Genomic DNA, 18,290 nt, shown 5'->3' with positions numbered 1-18,290 from the left:
GTATAATATAATAACATTGCTATCTATTATCTATCAATGATAATAGGAAACGTGACCCTAACTTGGGTCTATTAGTTTATTATACTGAATGCAACTTGGCAATTTTTCCTGCTGATTAAGTATCTTTAAAGCACTTCATTCCTCCTCCTTTCCAGTAGAAAAATGAAATACAGATACAGACACTGGATACTTAACCCTGCCCTTCCCCGTCACTGTGGCACGTTTTACATGACTTTACTGTAGGAACTGAGAAAAATCTACAATTTCCTACTGTAAAATATACATTAAAAGTCGCTGGAGGCTTTCACTCAAATCTTGACACGTACGAAGAAATCAGTTGTTTAGTTATTTGTGTAACTAAATAAGTAAATAAAACTAAATAACACATTTGGAGTCAGACAGAAAGGATGACAATCAAAGTATTTTACATGGAGTGTCATTTTATTGCACATGGTTATGTTAAAAAAGGCAAAAAAATAGTCAATAACAGATTTTTCAAAATATAAAAAGGTCGTGCAGCTCTACTTTCTCATCACTATGCTGTTGTTGTCCTTGGAGTTTTTACTACAACAACAACAAGCCACTCTAATACTGTCAAACAAAGCCATGTAAAGGACAGGGTGGATGCACATGTTGAGCGTGGCCAGGCCCTTTGACACTTGGTACATGTTATAAACCCAGCAGATGGACGTGGACGGATCACGGATCCTCAGATACAAGTGATACATCTGAAACACGTGGTAGGGCACGAAGGACACGGCATAGAGCACAATCACGGACAGCACCAACAGCGCCACCTTGCGTTTCTCCAGCCTGGTTATGCTGACACTTTTGCACACCGTGCAGATCACCACGCAGTACGAAACGAAGGTCACCACGAAGGGCACGAGGCAGCCAAACACGGCCAGAAACACTTTATACTTGAAGTGGGCGACTTCGTCTCCGGGATTCTGGTCGCAGAAGGAAACGCACAGGACCTTCTTCGTGTGGACATTCTGGCAAACGGAGGCGAACTTCAACGCGGGGGAGGAAATGCAACCGACGACAATCCAGATGACGACACTGGCGGCTTTGGCGTGGGCCGGCTTCACGTGGGAGCGGGCGAAGAAGGGCCACGCGAGGGCCACGCACCGGTTCACGCTTATCGCCATGATGAGGAAGATGCTCGCGTAGAGGTTGCACGTGAAAAGGAACCTCTCGATTTTGCAGGCGGCGGCGCCGAACATCCAGTTTTTCCCCAGCGAATAGTAGGCGATGAGCAGAGGCAGCGTGAGGATGTAGAGCAGGTCGCTGACGGCCAGGTTACACGACAAGACGACACCGGTGTGCCAGTTCCTCCTCTCTCTGACCACCAGGAGCCACAGGGCAAATAGGTTTCCCGCCAGGGCCACGATGAACTCCACCCCGTACACCGAGGGCAACAGCGCCATCTGAAACCTCTCGCACTCAGTGAAGTTGTTCACCATCTTGGTTCCTCTCGTGCACGTTTTAATCCTGCAGTGTCTGTAATTGAAGCAAAAGAAGGTTTCACGCTGCGTTCCATTAAAAGTCGGAGGCTGGAACTTAAGCCGCGTTCACATCACACGAGTTTACGCAAACTTGACGGCGGCCAGACTTTACCCAAAAGGGAGGAGAAAATGATCATATCGCTATACACTGCGTTTACTGTGTTCCTGCGAAGTTAGGGAAAAACTCATTTCGGGCTAGCTCTTGTTAGCAATACCGGTCCAAAAAAAAGCTCCACACCAGAGGTCTCAAACTCGTGGCCCCCACCCCCCATCAATTTCATGTGGCCCGCAACTTAATATCAGGTTATTTGTGTATTAATAGATTGGTTTTGCATCATAAATCCGTTAATACTGTGAACTATTTATGGTTAAATATAAAAACCAGTCTTGTATAAAGTACCTAAATGTATCTTCTATCAGAAAATTACTTCGGTAAAAGTTGAAGTCATGTTTTCTTATAATATTACTTAAGTACAGTTAATGTCATATACTTTATACTTAAGTATCAAAAATAATTTTTTTTTTTTGATATAAAATGTACTTAAGTTTTAGAAGTAAAAGTATTGAAGTTAGGATTGGCTCAGTGGTGGGGCGACTTGTCTTTCAACAGGAAGGTTGTGTGTTAAATTCCTGGCTCTGCTAGTCTACATGTGTCCACACGCTGTGTCCACACAGTGTCCAGCTGTTGACCGCCCTAAATTCCACACACTGTCTCTTTAATGTTCACTCCATGTTCATATACATATTTTAAGTGATTTTTAGAATTTCACTGCTTATCTTAACTAAACTGAGATTAAATAATCCTCAGCTGCTTTCCTCGTACATTTACACAGTGCAGCGTATAAATACATGTGTACATATGTGCACAAACACAATACATGTAGAGCCTCATCAGTAAAAAAAGAGAAAAGTAGTTATAATGTAGTGGCAGACACAAGAGAGAAGCACACATTAAAAAAGTTTCACTCGTACTTACCGATGAGCAGATTTGTCACGAACTGAAGCGAGATATAAAAATCTAAAACTGTCTGTGCCACATTTGAAACACGGAGACGTCGGTCAATACAAAAAAACCCTCAAAGTTCCGCTTCTCCCTCTGCGAAAAAAAAAAAATAAAATGTCGCAAGACAGAAGCAGAACTGTGATGTTTGCACACACACGCTGGGTATAATTAGAAGTGATGGTTGCAGAGCATGATACAGCTGGAGAGAGTGCGTTCATGTGTTCAACACCGTCACGGATCATCAAACCACGCGTCTAACGACGGAGCACAGTGGAAAAAGTGCTGTTTTTACCACGTATTTAACCTGGTTTCTTCAGCTGTTTTTAATAAATGACAGTGTCAGCTTGAGGTGTATGATTAGAAAAGTATTGTCCAATACAATTTTAAAGCACAGTTTAAAAAAAAAAACAGCATTTGACCAAAGCGTTGTACAATATTAGCCTGCAACTAACCGATTGCTTTCATAACCGATTAATCTGTCGATTATTTTCTCGATTAATCGGTTGTTTTAAAGAAACCAGAAAATATTCACATTTAAGAAGCTGAAAAATGAGACGTGTTTTTTAATACCTTCAAAACAGTAAGTAATCGAGTAACTGTTTTAAAATAACTAAATGGATGTGAAAACAAACAAATAAAAAGATAAAGGACTCACTCTGTCTCCTTATGTATGTGATTTATAAAATTAAAAAACACTATTTATACGTTTCCCTGCAAAACTAGAGCCACCGTAAAAAATGAGCAAATCTTCAAAACTATTTGTATAAAACTATAAGTGATATTAAGTCTCAGCTGACATAAGGTGACAGTGGTTTATCTAAGTTTGTCGTTTGGTTTGCAACTTCCTGTCTGCAGTTATCTTAGATCGAGGTGGGTACATGATCAGTGTAAGGAAAATAGATATTTTTTAACCTTGCTCTTACCCACAAATACAAATGACTTGTCACCATCATTTAAATTCTTTTATATTTCTGTAGACAAATGTATATAACCCTCCAAGATATTTATACATTGAGTTATGAACTGGTCAAAATAGTCCTTTTTTTCAATTCAAACATACGTGAACCTTGTGGTTTATTAAGAAAACATTAAAACTGAGTAATTTTGGTTTGTGCACAAAAGACGAGAACGTGATTTCCCCACTAATTAAACACTGTTTCCTGACTAGCGGATTAATTGAGAAAATAGGTTTTTCAGCCTTAATTCCATGTTTTCTGTTTAATATAAATATGAGCAACAGCATTCTTTTCATTCACTGAGCTGAAAAGATGATTTTTAAACAATTTATTAAAACAAGTACATTTTCAGTATCAACTCACACGGTGTGAAAAATATAGCACTTTATTTTGTTAGTTCCTCTGCTGATTTTCAGCAAAATAACAGTCTCACACACACAACCATCACTGGCATTGATGGTGAAGTGGATGTTTGCTGCCACCTGGTGGCGAGTCCAGACAGAAGACGCGGATTCAACCTTTTCCCTTTCTCTGTTTGAAACCTTTCTTCTTGAAGCCTGGCTTGGCCTTCTGACCTTTAGGCCTGAAGTGTCCATCCTTGTTTTTATTCCCACCAAATGTCTTTTTGCCTTCAAATTTCTTCTTCCCGCCAAATTTACTTTCTCGATCGCCAGGTTTTCTAGCGCCGAATGCCTTTCCTCCGGGCTTCATTTTCTTTCCAAATGGTTTCTCCCTGTCCCCGGACATCTTCCGTCCTTTTCCCGGTTTGTCCCCGTATCGTCCTCCTGGACCATTTCTCTTTGGAGATCTGGCGTCTCCATCTCTGGACGTTTTCCTCTTCCTCACAAATCCTTGTGGCTTCTCTGAGCTCCGCCTCTTCTTGGCAGCAGGGAACATGTCTGCAAAAAACAAAACAAAACACAAGACTTAGTAAATCCTTCAAAATAAGACGCAACATAACGTTTTTATGACCCTTTGTTTTATTCACCTTCATCTGGCTCCTCTCCGACGGCCTGTCTGTAATATTCCGCCTCGTCATCAGATTCAACAGCAGCTGTCTGACCCTCCGGCAGCCCAGGATTCTCCACCTCACTGTCCTCTTCTTCAGCCTCTTTCTTCTTTATGCCCTCCAGACTCTTCTTTCTGTTAGGGGAGAAAGAAAAAGGTTAACCACAAAATCACCAACCCAATGGTTGTTTACTTTCACTGTCAATTTCTTCTAGAACCATAAACGTTGAAGTCGAAGGTTTATTGACAGACGGTGAATAAATTACCATTAACTGTATAATTGCACTTAGACCAATCAGTGCACGGCAGTCTGATGACATCGCACATTTTTCCTGGTTATGACTTCACGAGTCCAACTGGTGGAAACACACCATAAGTCGCTCGAGCTACTACAATAAAATAATATCAATAAGCCAATTACACAGGACTGCCCTAATTCAGTGATGCACTTGGGAAAAGGAGGAGTCCTACATTTGTTATAATTTGTGGTCTCTCCATCAGATGTCACAAATTCATACACACTGGACCTTTTAAAAAGACAAAACATGCCACTGTGACTATTGGCCACCCAAATATGTCGGGTAATTCTGTGCGCTGAAGTTAAATTTATAATAATACAGCCATCTTGACGTTTGACTGCTGAAATTGTAACAATTGACATCAAATTCTGTCTTTTTCTAAAAGACATTGTGTTTGTAAGAATGAGAGGGACAGATGGGACAAAACGGCGGTCACTCATGTGGTTAAACGATCTTCCGCTTACTTGTTCTCTTCTCGTTTCTCTTTCTTCTGAGCGACGTTCTGCGCCTGCTTCTTCTTCCGAACCTCCTTCTCCTTCATCTGAGCCTCCTTCCGGCTCAGGATCTCCTGTATTTCCTCCTCGGTCTTGGAAACTGTAAAAAAACCACAATAGCAAGCAAAGTTCCTAATGAAGAACAGTTTGTGCCGAGAGCAGAGGAAATCAAACGATCTCTGGATGCATCAGTAAGCGTTTACTTTTAGGAGTAGAAATCATAAAAAATTTCATACTTCATTTTGTCATCATACACACGAGAAGAAAAGGCAGTGGAATCATTCACTGAGAGACTCACTTAAAGAATGATAAAGGACGTCTCCTTCTCCCATGCCCTCTTGGATCTTCATCAGCTGCAGAGTCATGCGAGGACCAATCTGAGAACAAAGACCTGAACTTAGAGTCCACCGCAGAAAACAAATCAAAATCTTACTCTCAAAAACAATTTAACTTCTGCTCACCTCAGTCAAGCGGACGGCGCTCTGCTGCGACGCCATGTTGCCCCTGCCGGAGTAGACCTGCGGCAGCTCGGTGATGTTGTGCTCGCCGTCTTGTTCCGCCTCGCTCTCCGACAGATTTGCGCCCCTGAGAAGTGGACAAAACACACACACACCCCTGTAAAAACACAACGACACCACAACGGACACGCGTGCAGCCGCAGATAAAAGGTCAAAGGTAAAGCTCAAACTTACTTCATAAGCAGCTCACTGATGTCCTCGAGCTTGCTCATGTTGGGGAATCGCTCCTGCATCAGCTTCTTCACTCCGCGGCTCATGCCGACGGGAACGACCTTCAGGCTGCTGCGGAGTCAGAACCACATCGTTTTGGTCAGTTTGGCGTCAGATTAATAAACTGCAGGACTACGGTGATGATCGTGTAGAGGGGCTCATCAGTGCGTTTACTTTGAACTTAAATCACTGAACAGTCAAGTCCTGATTGGTCATCATCTGAACCCCAAACAGTCAATACAAGATCATTCTGTGAGTAGAATTCTGTTTGTTTTTTGACCGTAAAGAATTTAAATCACACTTAGCACTTGTGTTAAGTGTGGGTTTAGTCCGACAACTGGGTGACATTACAGATTCAGTCACATTCAGTGCATTCCCACTTCAGAATGTTCTTCATAACACTCTGGCTAAAGTTAATAGTGTGAATGTAGCATTAAATCATAGTTAAGCAACTGTTTTTAAAGCCGTGCCATCTGACTTGCTCCATTGAGCAAATGCAGCTCTTTACACTTATCTTTAAGACTTGGTGCTAAAAATGATGATAATCCTCACCACTGACAGTAAAGCATTTTACTTACTAGTGTCTGAATTCGATTTCCTCCGTCTCTGGGTTGTAATTCACCAGCACACACCTCTTGATGTTGTTGAGGCTAATCTATAAAACAAACAAATCCATATTTCATCACAAGGATTCAGACTTGTCCATTTAAAAAGAGACGTGATGAGACTTTTAAGCCTTTAAAAAATATCAGAAAGCGTTTACTTTTGAAGAATCTTCAGGTGAATTCAGAAGACTATACTTTCATCATGTCAACAAGGCTTAAAAACTCCAGGTTTTTATTCGTCATGAAGCTGATAGCGTTCCAGAAAAACTCACTTTGTGCACGTTGATGGACGGGAACATATTTTGGAACATGGTGGCCATGAGTTTGACGTGCATGCCGTCGCACCCAAAGTTATTGAGGACGAGCAGTGGATGATGGGTGAACTGCTGTTCGTGCATCCTGTGCTTCTTCAGAGTTGAAACCACGTCTTTGACGAGAGAGTACTGAAATACAAAAACATTAAGAGTTCTTATATAAGCTGGAAAAAGCTGTTGCAGTTCAAAAATGACTGCGCAGTTTGGGCAAATCAGTACGTTTACTTTGAAAAAACATCATTCAAAAGTCACATAATTAAATGTCATCATTTGTGCCCATGCGTGTTCTTTTCCGTGTTTACACACAGTATTTATTTACCTTGAGCACTTGGAAATGAAGCGTGGGACCTTTAGGAAGCCGAGCAAGTCTCTGAAAGAAAGAAGATATGCATCGTTATAGACAGAGGAAACATTTAAGCTCTCCTGAAACTAAACATCCAACCCAGATAAACTGGAAAGGCCATCTGTAGTGGAGCTGAAGTTTTTCTGCCATTTTTTGTCACATATCAATTGACTTTTTTCCTCCCCGACCTCAAAATACAATTTTTCCTAGGTTTCTAATTTTTACAATCCTAAATCTGTCATTAAATGCCAGAACATTTTAATTGTCATTTCCAAAACCTGGATCAGAAAGCTTGGTGAGCCCTGGTTTAGCATGTACGACGTGGTCTCACCATGTTGACGGTGGTCTGGGTTTTGCTGAAGATCATGAAGTGCGTCACCCCCAGTGGCCCCGCGATGGAGACAAAGTCTTTCAGCACGTTCTTCTTCCTCACCTGTTAAACAACAACAGACGACGATCAAAGTTAACATTCATGTCACAAGTTGGCCAAAATTCTTGTGTTGGAGATTAACACATGTTAATCGTGGCGCTCATGACTTCCAGCGACGAAGAGTCCCTCTTCCAAGTGTCGCGTACCATCCCGAATAAAAACGCAAAAAAAAGCCGAGTAGATTCGAGCCCTGCTACAACTGTACAGTGAAAAAGTGAAGACTCGCCTTCAGAGACTCTGCAGTAAAAGGAGCCATGACTCTCCTCACGTCCAGGATGAGCTGAGCCACGTTTTTCCCGATTTGACCACGGTGAAAGACGAAGGAGTGGGGGACGGCTCCATACGTCTGCTCGGCCAAGTGGTTGGCTGACGTTCGGGATTTCTTCTGGTTCTTGGTCTGCGAACGCGACACAAAACAAAAACAATAAGAATTGAAGAAAAAATGTGACACATCGAACACGTTTATTTTTTACAGCTAGCAGCTAATGCTAGGTGTGCAGCTATGTTCGTCGTCACCTACCTTTGACTTCCCCATACTTCAACACGACGTAGATCGCGTGACAAACAAAAGTAGCATCAAAAGTGATGCTGTGGATTTTCTACGCACAATAAATTGCGCTCATAATGACGTGAATCATTTTTGTTTGAATAAAAACGACTAGGATGAGAGTCAACGAGACACCATCCACATGTGTCGTCTGTCTGTCTATGTGTGTATCACTTATATTGACCGTGTGCCACATGAACATGCCCGGAAATGGTTCCGAGCTCACCCGGATATACCGGAAATGCGTAAAAGTATTTAGAGAACATACAACAAACTGCTTTATTAGTAAAAAAAACAACAACAACAAAAACATGATTAACAAATAGCAATATATATGATATTATAATATAACCCTAACCCTTTCACTATTATGGTCGATGAATACTAAATTTAAAGTGAGCGAAGCAGAAGTTCTGAGTCTATAAAATATTGACTGTTGCCCTCTGGTGGTCACATTTGGAAACTGCAACACCACGTGTTGGCATATCACTATCTATCTACTACTGTATAACTCGTCAACTATTTCGATAATCGATTATTCGGATTTTAGACTTGTTGTTGTTGTTTTAAAGAGCAATAATTAAAGCAAGTCTTTCTGATTTTTAAGTTCTTAAATGTGAATAGTTTCAGGTCTCTTTGCTCAATTCAACAAAGAAACCATTAATACTGAATCATTTTGGTTTGTGGACAAAACTAAAAACAATTACTCGATTAATCGAGAAAATAGTTGACAGATTAGTCAATTACGAAAATAAAATCATTAGTTGCAGCTCTACTATTGGTGTATTCTTTCTTCTTTTGGCTTCTCCCTTTAAAGCAGGGGTCTCAAACTCAAATGACCTGTGGGCCACCGGCTGTCTCGTCTGGTCAGTCGGGGGCCAGTCAAGTAAAAAAAAAGCCCAACTTTTTTGGGAAAAGCAACAGTTCCGGTGATGAGCTCAAAATGACATATCAAATTAATGACATATCGTATTAATTCCTTTTTTTATATATACTCTATTGCCTCGTGTGAGCTTTTCTGTCTTTTATCCATTATTCTGTACAGCACTTTGGTCCACTGTGTTTGTTTTGTGCTTTACAAATAAAGTTGGATTGGATAATTTCAAAATATAAGTGCTTGTTTTAATATGCAACAATAAAAAAAACCTCTTCATGATGCAAAATTCATCTATTCATTTGAAAATAAAAACATATAGAAATGACTCGTTAGAACTTGATGTTGTTTGGGCTGCCAGTTTGAGACCCCTGCTTTAGAGGAAAAAAAGTGTAATAGTGTATATTCATTTTTAAGAATGAGTAGTGTAATTAATTTCAATCATGATTTTATATTTATGTTATTTTAATATTGCTATACTCTTTCATGGATGTTCACAAACTGCTTTGAAACCGTTTTAAATCCCAACAGGGGTGTTGGGATGTTTATTAAAAACGTTCCTGCTTTGTTATCTCTGCTCTGTTAATTGTTTCTTATTAAGCACTTTGGATGGCCTCACTGGAAAAAAAGCCGTTAACGGTGACAAAAATTTCAAATGATAAATGAGTCAAGTTATAGGTTGTACCTGAATACGATTTACGCAAAATCACAGTAATGATATTACCAAGTTTATCCAAAAATACACAGGCAATTTATTGATATCCCCACAGTTGTGGTCTTGACTGGTCTTGAAATAAAATCCAGAATCTGCTTTGTCCGAGGCCGAGACAAGAAAGAGTAAAAATGCAGTCGATTCCGAGACGAGACTGAGACCTTCAAAAAGTGGTCTCAATCTCGAGTACTACAACACTAATATACAGTAGATATAGCAAAATAAGAAAAAAGAGGGGGTTAACTTTTTATACATGATAAAATTCCATCAATCTATGAATGTTAGGGACTTAAAAATTAAAGAGATTTTTGTAGAAATGCACCAAATGTATGAAACAAATGTTTATTCTGTTCATCTGTCTGTTAAACACAGACCTTCCCAATAATTTACCTGCATTAAAATCAGCTGAATGAAAGATAAAGTCTCATGTATTTATATGCAGCAAAATCACAATTACATGAGCCAACGATTTTATCACATACAGTTGATTAAATCATGCCTTTATCTAAATGTTCCACTTGTCCATGTGAATATAAGGAAATGCATAAATAATAATAACATAGTCTGTGTCATATCATCTGTGGTGAGTTCACGGCTCTGTGCTGTGTGATGATTCATTTTGGATCATTAATCAGTATCTCATGCAGGTATCCTGTCAGAAAGTATCAGCGCTTAATCGTCTAAAACATTGTGACACAAACGCAGATGAACGAACGACTGTTTTATACAATTACTCTCGTCACTGTGACTTGAATGAAACGTTTTGTGCAACAGGCCCCCGGTGTTTTTTACTGCACCAATGTAAGAAAATAAAGTATTCTTGTTGTTGTAGTTCTTAATTATGACCAGCAGATGACAGCAAAAACACCTCGTCTCTCAGGAGCATTGAGGAAGAACTCAGCTCAACAGTCCTCCAAGCACCAGTTTTAGAATGAGTGAATACAATGAATATGATCTAATAAAAGAGCCTGGAAAGTTCTATTAGTTGCACACACAGAGAGTGTGAGTTTGGCTCACACACACACACACACGCACACACACTGTGTCATGAGTCGGCTTGTGCAAAAACCACAGGAAAAAAAACTTCCTCCTCATCACAGATAGAAATACTTGCTGACGCTCGTGTTTGGGCGTTTTCATAAAGGCAGCAAAGCAGAACATTTGACACACATTTTAAAAAAAGGTGTTGTGGTTGCCATGGTATCACACACACACACACACACACAAAAGACAGTCACTGCATTTTGCTGCATTTTGATGTAGATATTTGAATTTCAACTAACATATTAAATATTAGGCCTAAATATTTTTCTGAGTGTATGTTTGTAACCCTAACTCAGGCAGCAAAAATAAGTGTTGTTTATGTAAAAATAAATATATAAACTAATAACAAGAACTATGTGTTTTCATGATAATGTTTAACAACATTTCCAGTTTTAAACTGTTTTAGAAAAGAGTGATTTGTAAAAACTTGATGATTCATAATTAGGAGAATGTATTTATTGTTAAATTGTGTGGTGATTTTGTGGATGAGTTGGACCAGTGATTCCCAAAGTCTGGGTTAGGACCCACAGGTGGGTCGTGGGAGATTCTTTTTGGGTCCCTAAACAAATGTTTTGAATAACATGGATACCATTTTAAAGTTTTATTCAATTTACCAAACATCTCTGGGAAAGTATTAGTTTACCCATTGAAAATGACATTCGCTTTTACACATATGGCTGTGAATTAGTCGCTCCATTTTGCGAAATAGTTCATGTTGTGATGTAAGAGTTCAAAAACCATGAACAAGACTATTTGATTAGACAATTTACCAAAAGCACCGTGTTATGTAAACCACAGCAACTCAGTGATATAGGAGTTTGTGTCGGGGCATCGGGTTAATGACAGAGGGAGGAGACGTCAGGATTTCTGCACCCAGTCAAACAACAAGTGCTGGGAGGCGGCACCGTTTGGACAGTTAGTAATTAGTTGTCTCCGTCTTCAGAGATCCTGGGACAAACGTACTCCCCGGGGACAAGGAAGGAGGTGGAAGACATTTCAGTTTTTACTTAAAATTAAGCCGCAACCTGAATTTATTTGCTCTTGAAACGAGACCAAGACATTTGGAAGAAGACGCTCATTAACGTGAGCGTCTAATGATGTGATTTTTAAAATCTGTGCATCCTGGAAGATTTATTTTTAAAACATTTTTAAACTCAAAGCAAAGACGTCCAAAACACTTTCCAGGTTCCACGGTGAGTAATGAATGATCTCTCTATACAATATCATCTTCTTTAATGTAAATACCCTTGGACTGGTCATTATACTATACATGTACAGTATATACTCAGTTGGTTCCAGGAATCATGTGACCTTCTCCTGCAGGTTGTTTCAGAATAAGATGTTCAAAATGTGGATTTCTACAGTTTTTCAGTGAGAACACTGCAGATGTTTGTCGGTGTCGACTTGTATGGACTCATGTTTATGGTATTGACCATGGCTGGATGTGGCTGGATGAGGTTGGATGTGGTTGGATGAGGAGCTGACCCGTCTGCTGACTGTGAGATGGAGGTGTGTGTTGACACTGGCTGGATTGTGTTGACTGTTCACCCATCACTGTTGACCTGCTCATAAATTCCAGCCAGTGGAGGAAACGTGTGTGTGTGTGTGTGTGTGTGTGTACTCTGACTTTGTGAGGAAACATCTGGTGAAGAACCCACAACACACACACACACACACCCCCGAGCGCACAAGTGTGTGTTTTTGTATGAAAAGTGTCATAAATGTTCCTAAACAACTGATCCTCACTCTACTACTATTATTATTATGGCTACTATTATGGTTGCATTTCATTTCATTCAATCATTTTAATAATGCGTGTAAAAAAAACATTTTAAGTTACTTTTTTATTATTAAATATGAAACAATGTAGATATGAATCTAATAATGTGGTTTAATGTTATTATTATTCATGATTGACTTGTTCATGTGAAAGTGCTTTTAACTAAACTATTCTAACAACTGGAAATCCTTTTAAAAACACTTAATGTTTTAATTATTTAAATATGTTTAGTGATATAATATATAGTTTGCATTTGCGTTTACTGTATTAACATGTTTTTGATAAAATGATTTAATGTAAGCATGTTTTCTTCTGTAAATTTAAATTACAGTATAAGTTATTAATAGTTCATTTAAAAAAAAAAATTAAGTTAAAAAAAACAATCTTTTGGGGTGTTGCCCTTTTATAAGAGATTATTTTTCTGACGTTATCAGTGCGTAGATTATTACCAAAATTGAATGGGCTCATACTTTGGTGATCGCCTACCCATCACAACATTTTTTAAACTGATCTGTCAAAAACTGTAGACAGGAAGTTGAAGGACACACACCAGTGAAAACATAACGTCCTTGGTGGACGTAACCATGTCATTGTCCTTCCTGCAGTTCTTCTAACCGTGTCCTCTCCTCCACGTCCAAGGTGTCTTCACACAAATTCATGGAGAAGACACTGACCATAGGTCTGACTCTTTTTCTCACACTCTGCGTGGACGTCCCAGCAGCTGGAGGACGGAAGGATGGAGTGGACGTGGACCACAGTCAGAAACGTTCATCGCGATCCTCGGGTACAAATGGAGGCCGCTGCTCCTACACCTTCATCGTCCCACAGCAGAAGCTGACTGGAGCTCTGTGTCTCAACACGCAGTCCGCTGCCGCGAACGCCGTCAACCAGTCTGAGGTGGCAGCGCTGCGGGCGGAGCTCAGGAGACAGCAGGAGCAGCTGGAGAAACTGCGGGGTCAACTGGACCAGGAGGGGGCCCTCGCCATGGAGGTACGAGCCCTGCGCAAGGAGAGCAACACCATGAATTCTCGCATCACCCAGCTCTACGCGCAGCTGCTGAACGAAGTCATCAGCAAGAAGGACCAGGCCCTGGAGCAGCGGAGGGTGGAGAACCTCCTGTTGAACGCCTCTACACAGGTGAGTGGAGACTTCCATCCATCCTTCTTCTACCGCTTTATCCTCCACATGAGGGTCGCGGGGTCCCATCACAGGACATTCACTCTCACATTCACACCAATCAATTTTGGGCTGTCCCATTTTGCCTACTCCTGGGTGGAGACAGCTGATGTTTGATTCATGTCCAACTGCTAATCTGTGCTGCCTGGTCCCAGTTCTTAATGTTGCTGGTGAACATCCCTCACTTCACCCTTTCCTTCCAAGTGTGTTTGAGAACCTATGCCCCCAGGTCCACTTTGCCTTGGACTACCAAAGTGTCTTGAAAAGCCCCTTTTCATGTCATCTTCATCAAACTCCCCCTTTGTCTCTTCTGGTCGGTGGATCATCTCAGGCACTGCAGGTGTCCAGTAATTACAGGGAGCTGGAGAAGAAATATGGAGCCCTCACGTCCATGATGAGCTCCCAGAACCAGTTCATTGCTCGCCTGGAGAAGCAGTGCCAGTGCAGGGACTCCAGCCACCAGTCCTCCGTGGTAGGGATCAAATCACAGACTCCAGATTGCGATAGAAAAACAATGTTTCCGGGTTTTGTACAAAAGAGCTGAGGATGTTGTTTGGTTTCTGTGTCGGTTTGGACAGGTGGTGACTGAACCGCCAAAAATCCAGCCTAACGTACATCGTAATTACAGCTCTGAAGCCAACAAAATGACCAATGATGTTCAAAGGGACCAAAGTGCTCCTCCACAGCAGCAGGAAACTACAGGCAGAGTTCACTCCCTGCCCAGAACTACAGCCAACACTCCGACTGACCCCCCTTTCATTAGTTTCCCTGTCACAAAGACTCCAGGTACGTCTTTGGTCGTCTTTTAAAAGTGTTTGTAGAGAATCAATGAAATGTCCAAATCATACAGGAGCAAAATATCCAATGAGGCAGACCTTTGCAACCACTGATGCTGCAGAAGTGAGGAAATGAGGGTGATGGCAAACCATATCCTGTTTAAGAATGAGGTCAGGTGTGAGGACAAATTCTGTTTTTTTTTTCTTTCTATCCTAGATAAAAATACACAACAAAACTTCCACCTATGTGATCTGCTGCCGGGCAGAAAAGTCTTCTTCCTCAAATACACGTACGCTGTGACACGTGTGAAGCAACAAGTCAAACGGTCACATCCAGTCATGATTATACACTAAATATGATGTGTTTCCTTCAGCAGAAAAGTCAAAAATAATCGTTAAGTAAGTAGGTAATTATGTTAGTAAATAAATAAGTACTTCCTTATGCAAGTAAGTTATTATATTAGTACCTAAGTAAGTCATTATATAAATAAACAGATTATTAAGTCATTCTTTTTGATAAATAACTCAATAAAAACTTGTGTAAGTAATTCAGTAAGTAATGTAAAGTATGTAACTAAGCTAAATGTTGGAGATTAACACATGTTTTCTGGATTTTTAAGTCTTCTTAACTGACCGGCATTGCGCCGTTTGATTCTCGCGTTGGACGTGGCGCCCGTGACTTTTCCACTGACGACACTCTCTCACCAATCAGTGGCCGACAGTGTGTCGACGTCACATTTTAGTGCCAGCGCCGCTCGCGTGGAACCTTTGCCAGAGCAGGTGCCAAATAAATCACTGATGGAAAAACAAAGTAGAGTCGAGTCGTGCTGGAACTGTGTAGTGGAAGAACATGGCACTTTTCTCTAGAGTTTGAAGACAGGAGGAGAGAGGACTGCTCGGCCGAAAGATGACAAGAGTCGATGTGTAAACCTTCCGTCAAGAGTTATTTCACAGCTCTGATAAACAGCACAGGCTGATGTCAGTGACCCGCTGGCAGATATCCTCTCCACGGGAATGTAAACATGTGTAAACAATGTCGAGAACAGCTCTTATCAGAGCAGAGGCGGCTTTATAATGAACATACACACACACAAACAAGCACAGTGACCACACTGCAAATACAAACCTGCTCAGCTGGAATGTCTGCCATGACAAAGAAGAGCATTTAAATAGTTAAAACAAGACTAAAGTGTGCTCTGATGAATGACTGTGTGTGTTACGCACTCTCTTTTAGGAACAGACTCTGAGGTTGTTATCACTCAAGATTCCCCCTCACCCCCTCACCCCCCCGCATCTCTCCTCAGGGATCACTCTATCTCTGTGACACGAGACAATAAACATGTGTCGGTGGGAGGAAAAACATTATTGAGCAGATAAACTGAAGCCGCAGTGATGAAGGGAATCTCTCTCACTCCAAAATAAACAACATTCCCACTCATGGTGTTTTTTTCCTGAGGCCAAAAAAAGTGACAAAGCTTCAATTAAATTCAGTCCAGCCGCAGCCTATGGTCAAGTGGAAGGACATTGGGCTTGCACATGGAGGGTCAGCAGTTCAAATGTCCCTGAGCAAGGATATTTTCTCTAATGTATAAACAGGAACAATTCATGTAAATAGAGTTTACGTGCATGCATGTCATAATGTTACAAATCTGTATATTGTCATTTGCAGTAGATATATATATACATGTTTTCTCCTGATTCAGGACCGTGGCGGGACTGTCAGGATGTGCTGGAGTCAGGTGAGACCACCAGTGGGATTTACCTGCTCCGCCCACAGAGCGCTAACCGCCTAATGCAGGCCTGGTGTGATCAGAGTCAGGCTCAGGGAGGCTGGACCGTCGTCCAGAGGAGACAGGACGGGTCGGTCAACTTTTTCAGGACGTGGGAGCAGTACAAGGTGATTTCACCCATTAAGAATGACACCCTTCCCCTTTAACGAGGAACCAGACAGGGCCTTCCCTCTTTCCTTTCTTTTATTTGCTTTAGCTATTGTACTTAATGTAATGTACACCGATGTCCAATCCAGCTGCCTCTCTCCCCGTGGTTCTCATTATTTTTGATGAATTTGGATCCTATTCAGGTTATAAACACAAAAACTCTCTGGCCAAAAGTATTCCCCTTTAAGTATGCTACAGATGGATTTAACTAATCCGAGAAACACTGGTCTCTCTGGTGTTTTACAGCAAGGTTTTGGAAACCTGGACGGAGAGTACTGGCTCGGCCTGGAGCATCTCTACTGGCTGACCAAACAGGCTCACTACAAGCTGCGGGTGGCTCTGGAGGACTGGCAGGGCCGCCACGTGTTTGCCGAGTATGACAGCTTCCGCCTGGAGCCGGAGACTGACTGGTACCGGCTGCGGCTGGGCCAGTACCACGGCAACGCGGGGGACTCGCTCTCGTGGCACAACAACAAGGCCTTCACCACTCTGGACCGAGACAAGGACAGCTACACAGGTTTACTCAGCTTCTGTTTTGGTGTCTGTCGCTGTTTGCAAAGTGTCTTGATTCCAGAAGGATTCTTCTGATTGGAATTAACAAGTCCATCGCAATTAACAAGACGCAATAATTAAACGATTCGATTGTGACACTATCAGCCTTTTTTTCTCCTCCACAAAAGAGATGATTTCCACCACGTCTGTGTGACTCTTTCTCCCAAACAAACTCAGTTTCTTTCACAATCTTTTCAAAGTCCTGATTCTAAAATGTGGTGAGATGAATTATTTCTTTCTCTGTGAAGCTCCAATCAAAATGTAACTCCATGAAATGCTCCGTGTTCCGCATCTTGATGCAGGTTTGCAGCTGATCACCTAATATGACTTTATTCTTGAAAGACTATGACTTTATTCTCGTATTACGACATTATTCTTATAAAATTACGACTTTATTCTCATAATATTAAGACTTTATTATCGAAGTATTGGGACTTTATTCTCGAAAGATTTATTTATTAATTTATTTTTTTTCATGTTCACGTTTCAGAACGGGGTGAACTGATATTAAATGGAACGCAGCATTATTTCCACACACAAATGAAGGCATGAAACCAATCAGATAAAATCTGAATCCATGTCCTCCAGACAACTGATTGGTGCTGCATGGGAGGGGAAAAACAAAAGCAAATTGGGTCACTTGCACCATGCCGTGTGCAGATAATGCAGCTTCTGTTGTCATAGTGACATTTCCTGTGACTCACTGCTTGTTATCTTCTTCTTGTGTGTTGCCAGGCAACTGTGCGCACTACCAGAAGGGAGGCTGGTGGTACCACATGTGTGCTCACTCCAACCTGAACGGCGTGTGGTACCGAGGCGGACACTACCGCAGCCGCTACCAGGACGGGGTCTACTGGGCCGAGTTCCACGGGGGGTCGTACTCGCTGAAGCAAGTTTCCATGATGATAAAACCTGTATAACATAGAGCTGTGATGTCTGTTTAATAAAAATGTGTCTTTACATGGTGACTGAAAGCCACTCAGTGCCACGTGTATCGACTAACATTTGTTAGTGGTGTGAAGTTACCGTCTTTGTGTTGCAATTTCCGGACGACATTTTCCAATTTGCCAAGTACTTTTTTTTTAATAAAACTGTACCAAATTAGCTGGTGTATGAGAGTTTTTAGAGTTATTTTGTTTTGTTTGAAAAGACACACAGTGATTGCTCAAAATGAGTGAGGAGGGAAAATGCCACCAACGGTTGC

The 18,290-nt window shown here is 41.2% G+C and overlaps 2 protein-coding genes across 2 annotated transcripts; one reads left to right on the top strand and one right to left on the bottom strand.

The window, feature by feature from the left end:
- Positions 1-422: 422 nt before the first annotated feature.
- On the bottom strand, positions 423-8,427 carry LOC122785252 (suppressor of SWI4 1 homolog). The gene is made up of 14 exons (XM_044050978.1): positions 8,209-8,427; positions 7,915-8,085; positions 7,590-7,691; positions 7,235-7,285; positions 6,874-7,044; positions 6,575-6,651; positions 5,961-6,068; positions 5,730-5,853; positions 5,567-5,645; positions 5,239-5,368; positions 4,456-4,610; positions 3,983-4,366; positions 2,485-2,566; positions 423-1,503 (listed from the first exon to the last, which is right to left on the bottom strand). The coding sequence occupies exons 1-14, from the start codon at positions 8,221-8,223 to the stop codon at positions 522-524; spliced, it is 2,631 nt and encodes an 876-aa protein (XP_043906913.1). The 5' UTR covers positions 8,224-8,427; the 3' UTR covers positions 423-521.
- A 3,378-nt stretch (positions 8,428-11,805) lies between these two features.
- angptl6 (angiopoietin-like 6) lies at positions 11,806-18,251 on the top strand. Its single transcript, XM_044051352.1, has 7 exons — positions 11,806-12,058; positions 13,285-13,782; positions 14,153-14,293; positions 14,400-14,607; positions 16,301-16,494; positions 16,781-17,051; positions 17,822-18,251. Exons 2-7 carry the CDS (start codon positions 13,303-13,305, stop codon positions 18,004-18,006), a joined length of 1,479 nt encoding a protein of 492 aa, XP_043907287.1. The 5' UTR covers positions 11,806-12,058; positions 13,285-13,302; the 3' UTR covers positions 18,007-18,251.
- The last annotated feature ends 39 nt before the right edge of the window (positions 18,252-18,290 follow it).

The sequence above is a fragment of the Solea senegalensis genome, linkage group LG19 (genome assembly GCF_019176455.1).
Source record: "Solea senegalensis isolate Sse05_10M linkage group LG19, IFAPA_SoseM_1, whole genome shotgun sequence".
NCBI classification, from domain to species: Eukaryota; Metazoa; Chordata; class Actinopteri; order Pleuronectiformes; family Soleidae; genus Solea; species Solea senegalensis.
This window is presented reverse-complemented; position numbering and strand designations above follow the sequence as displayed.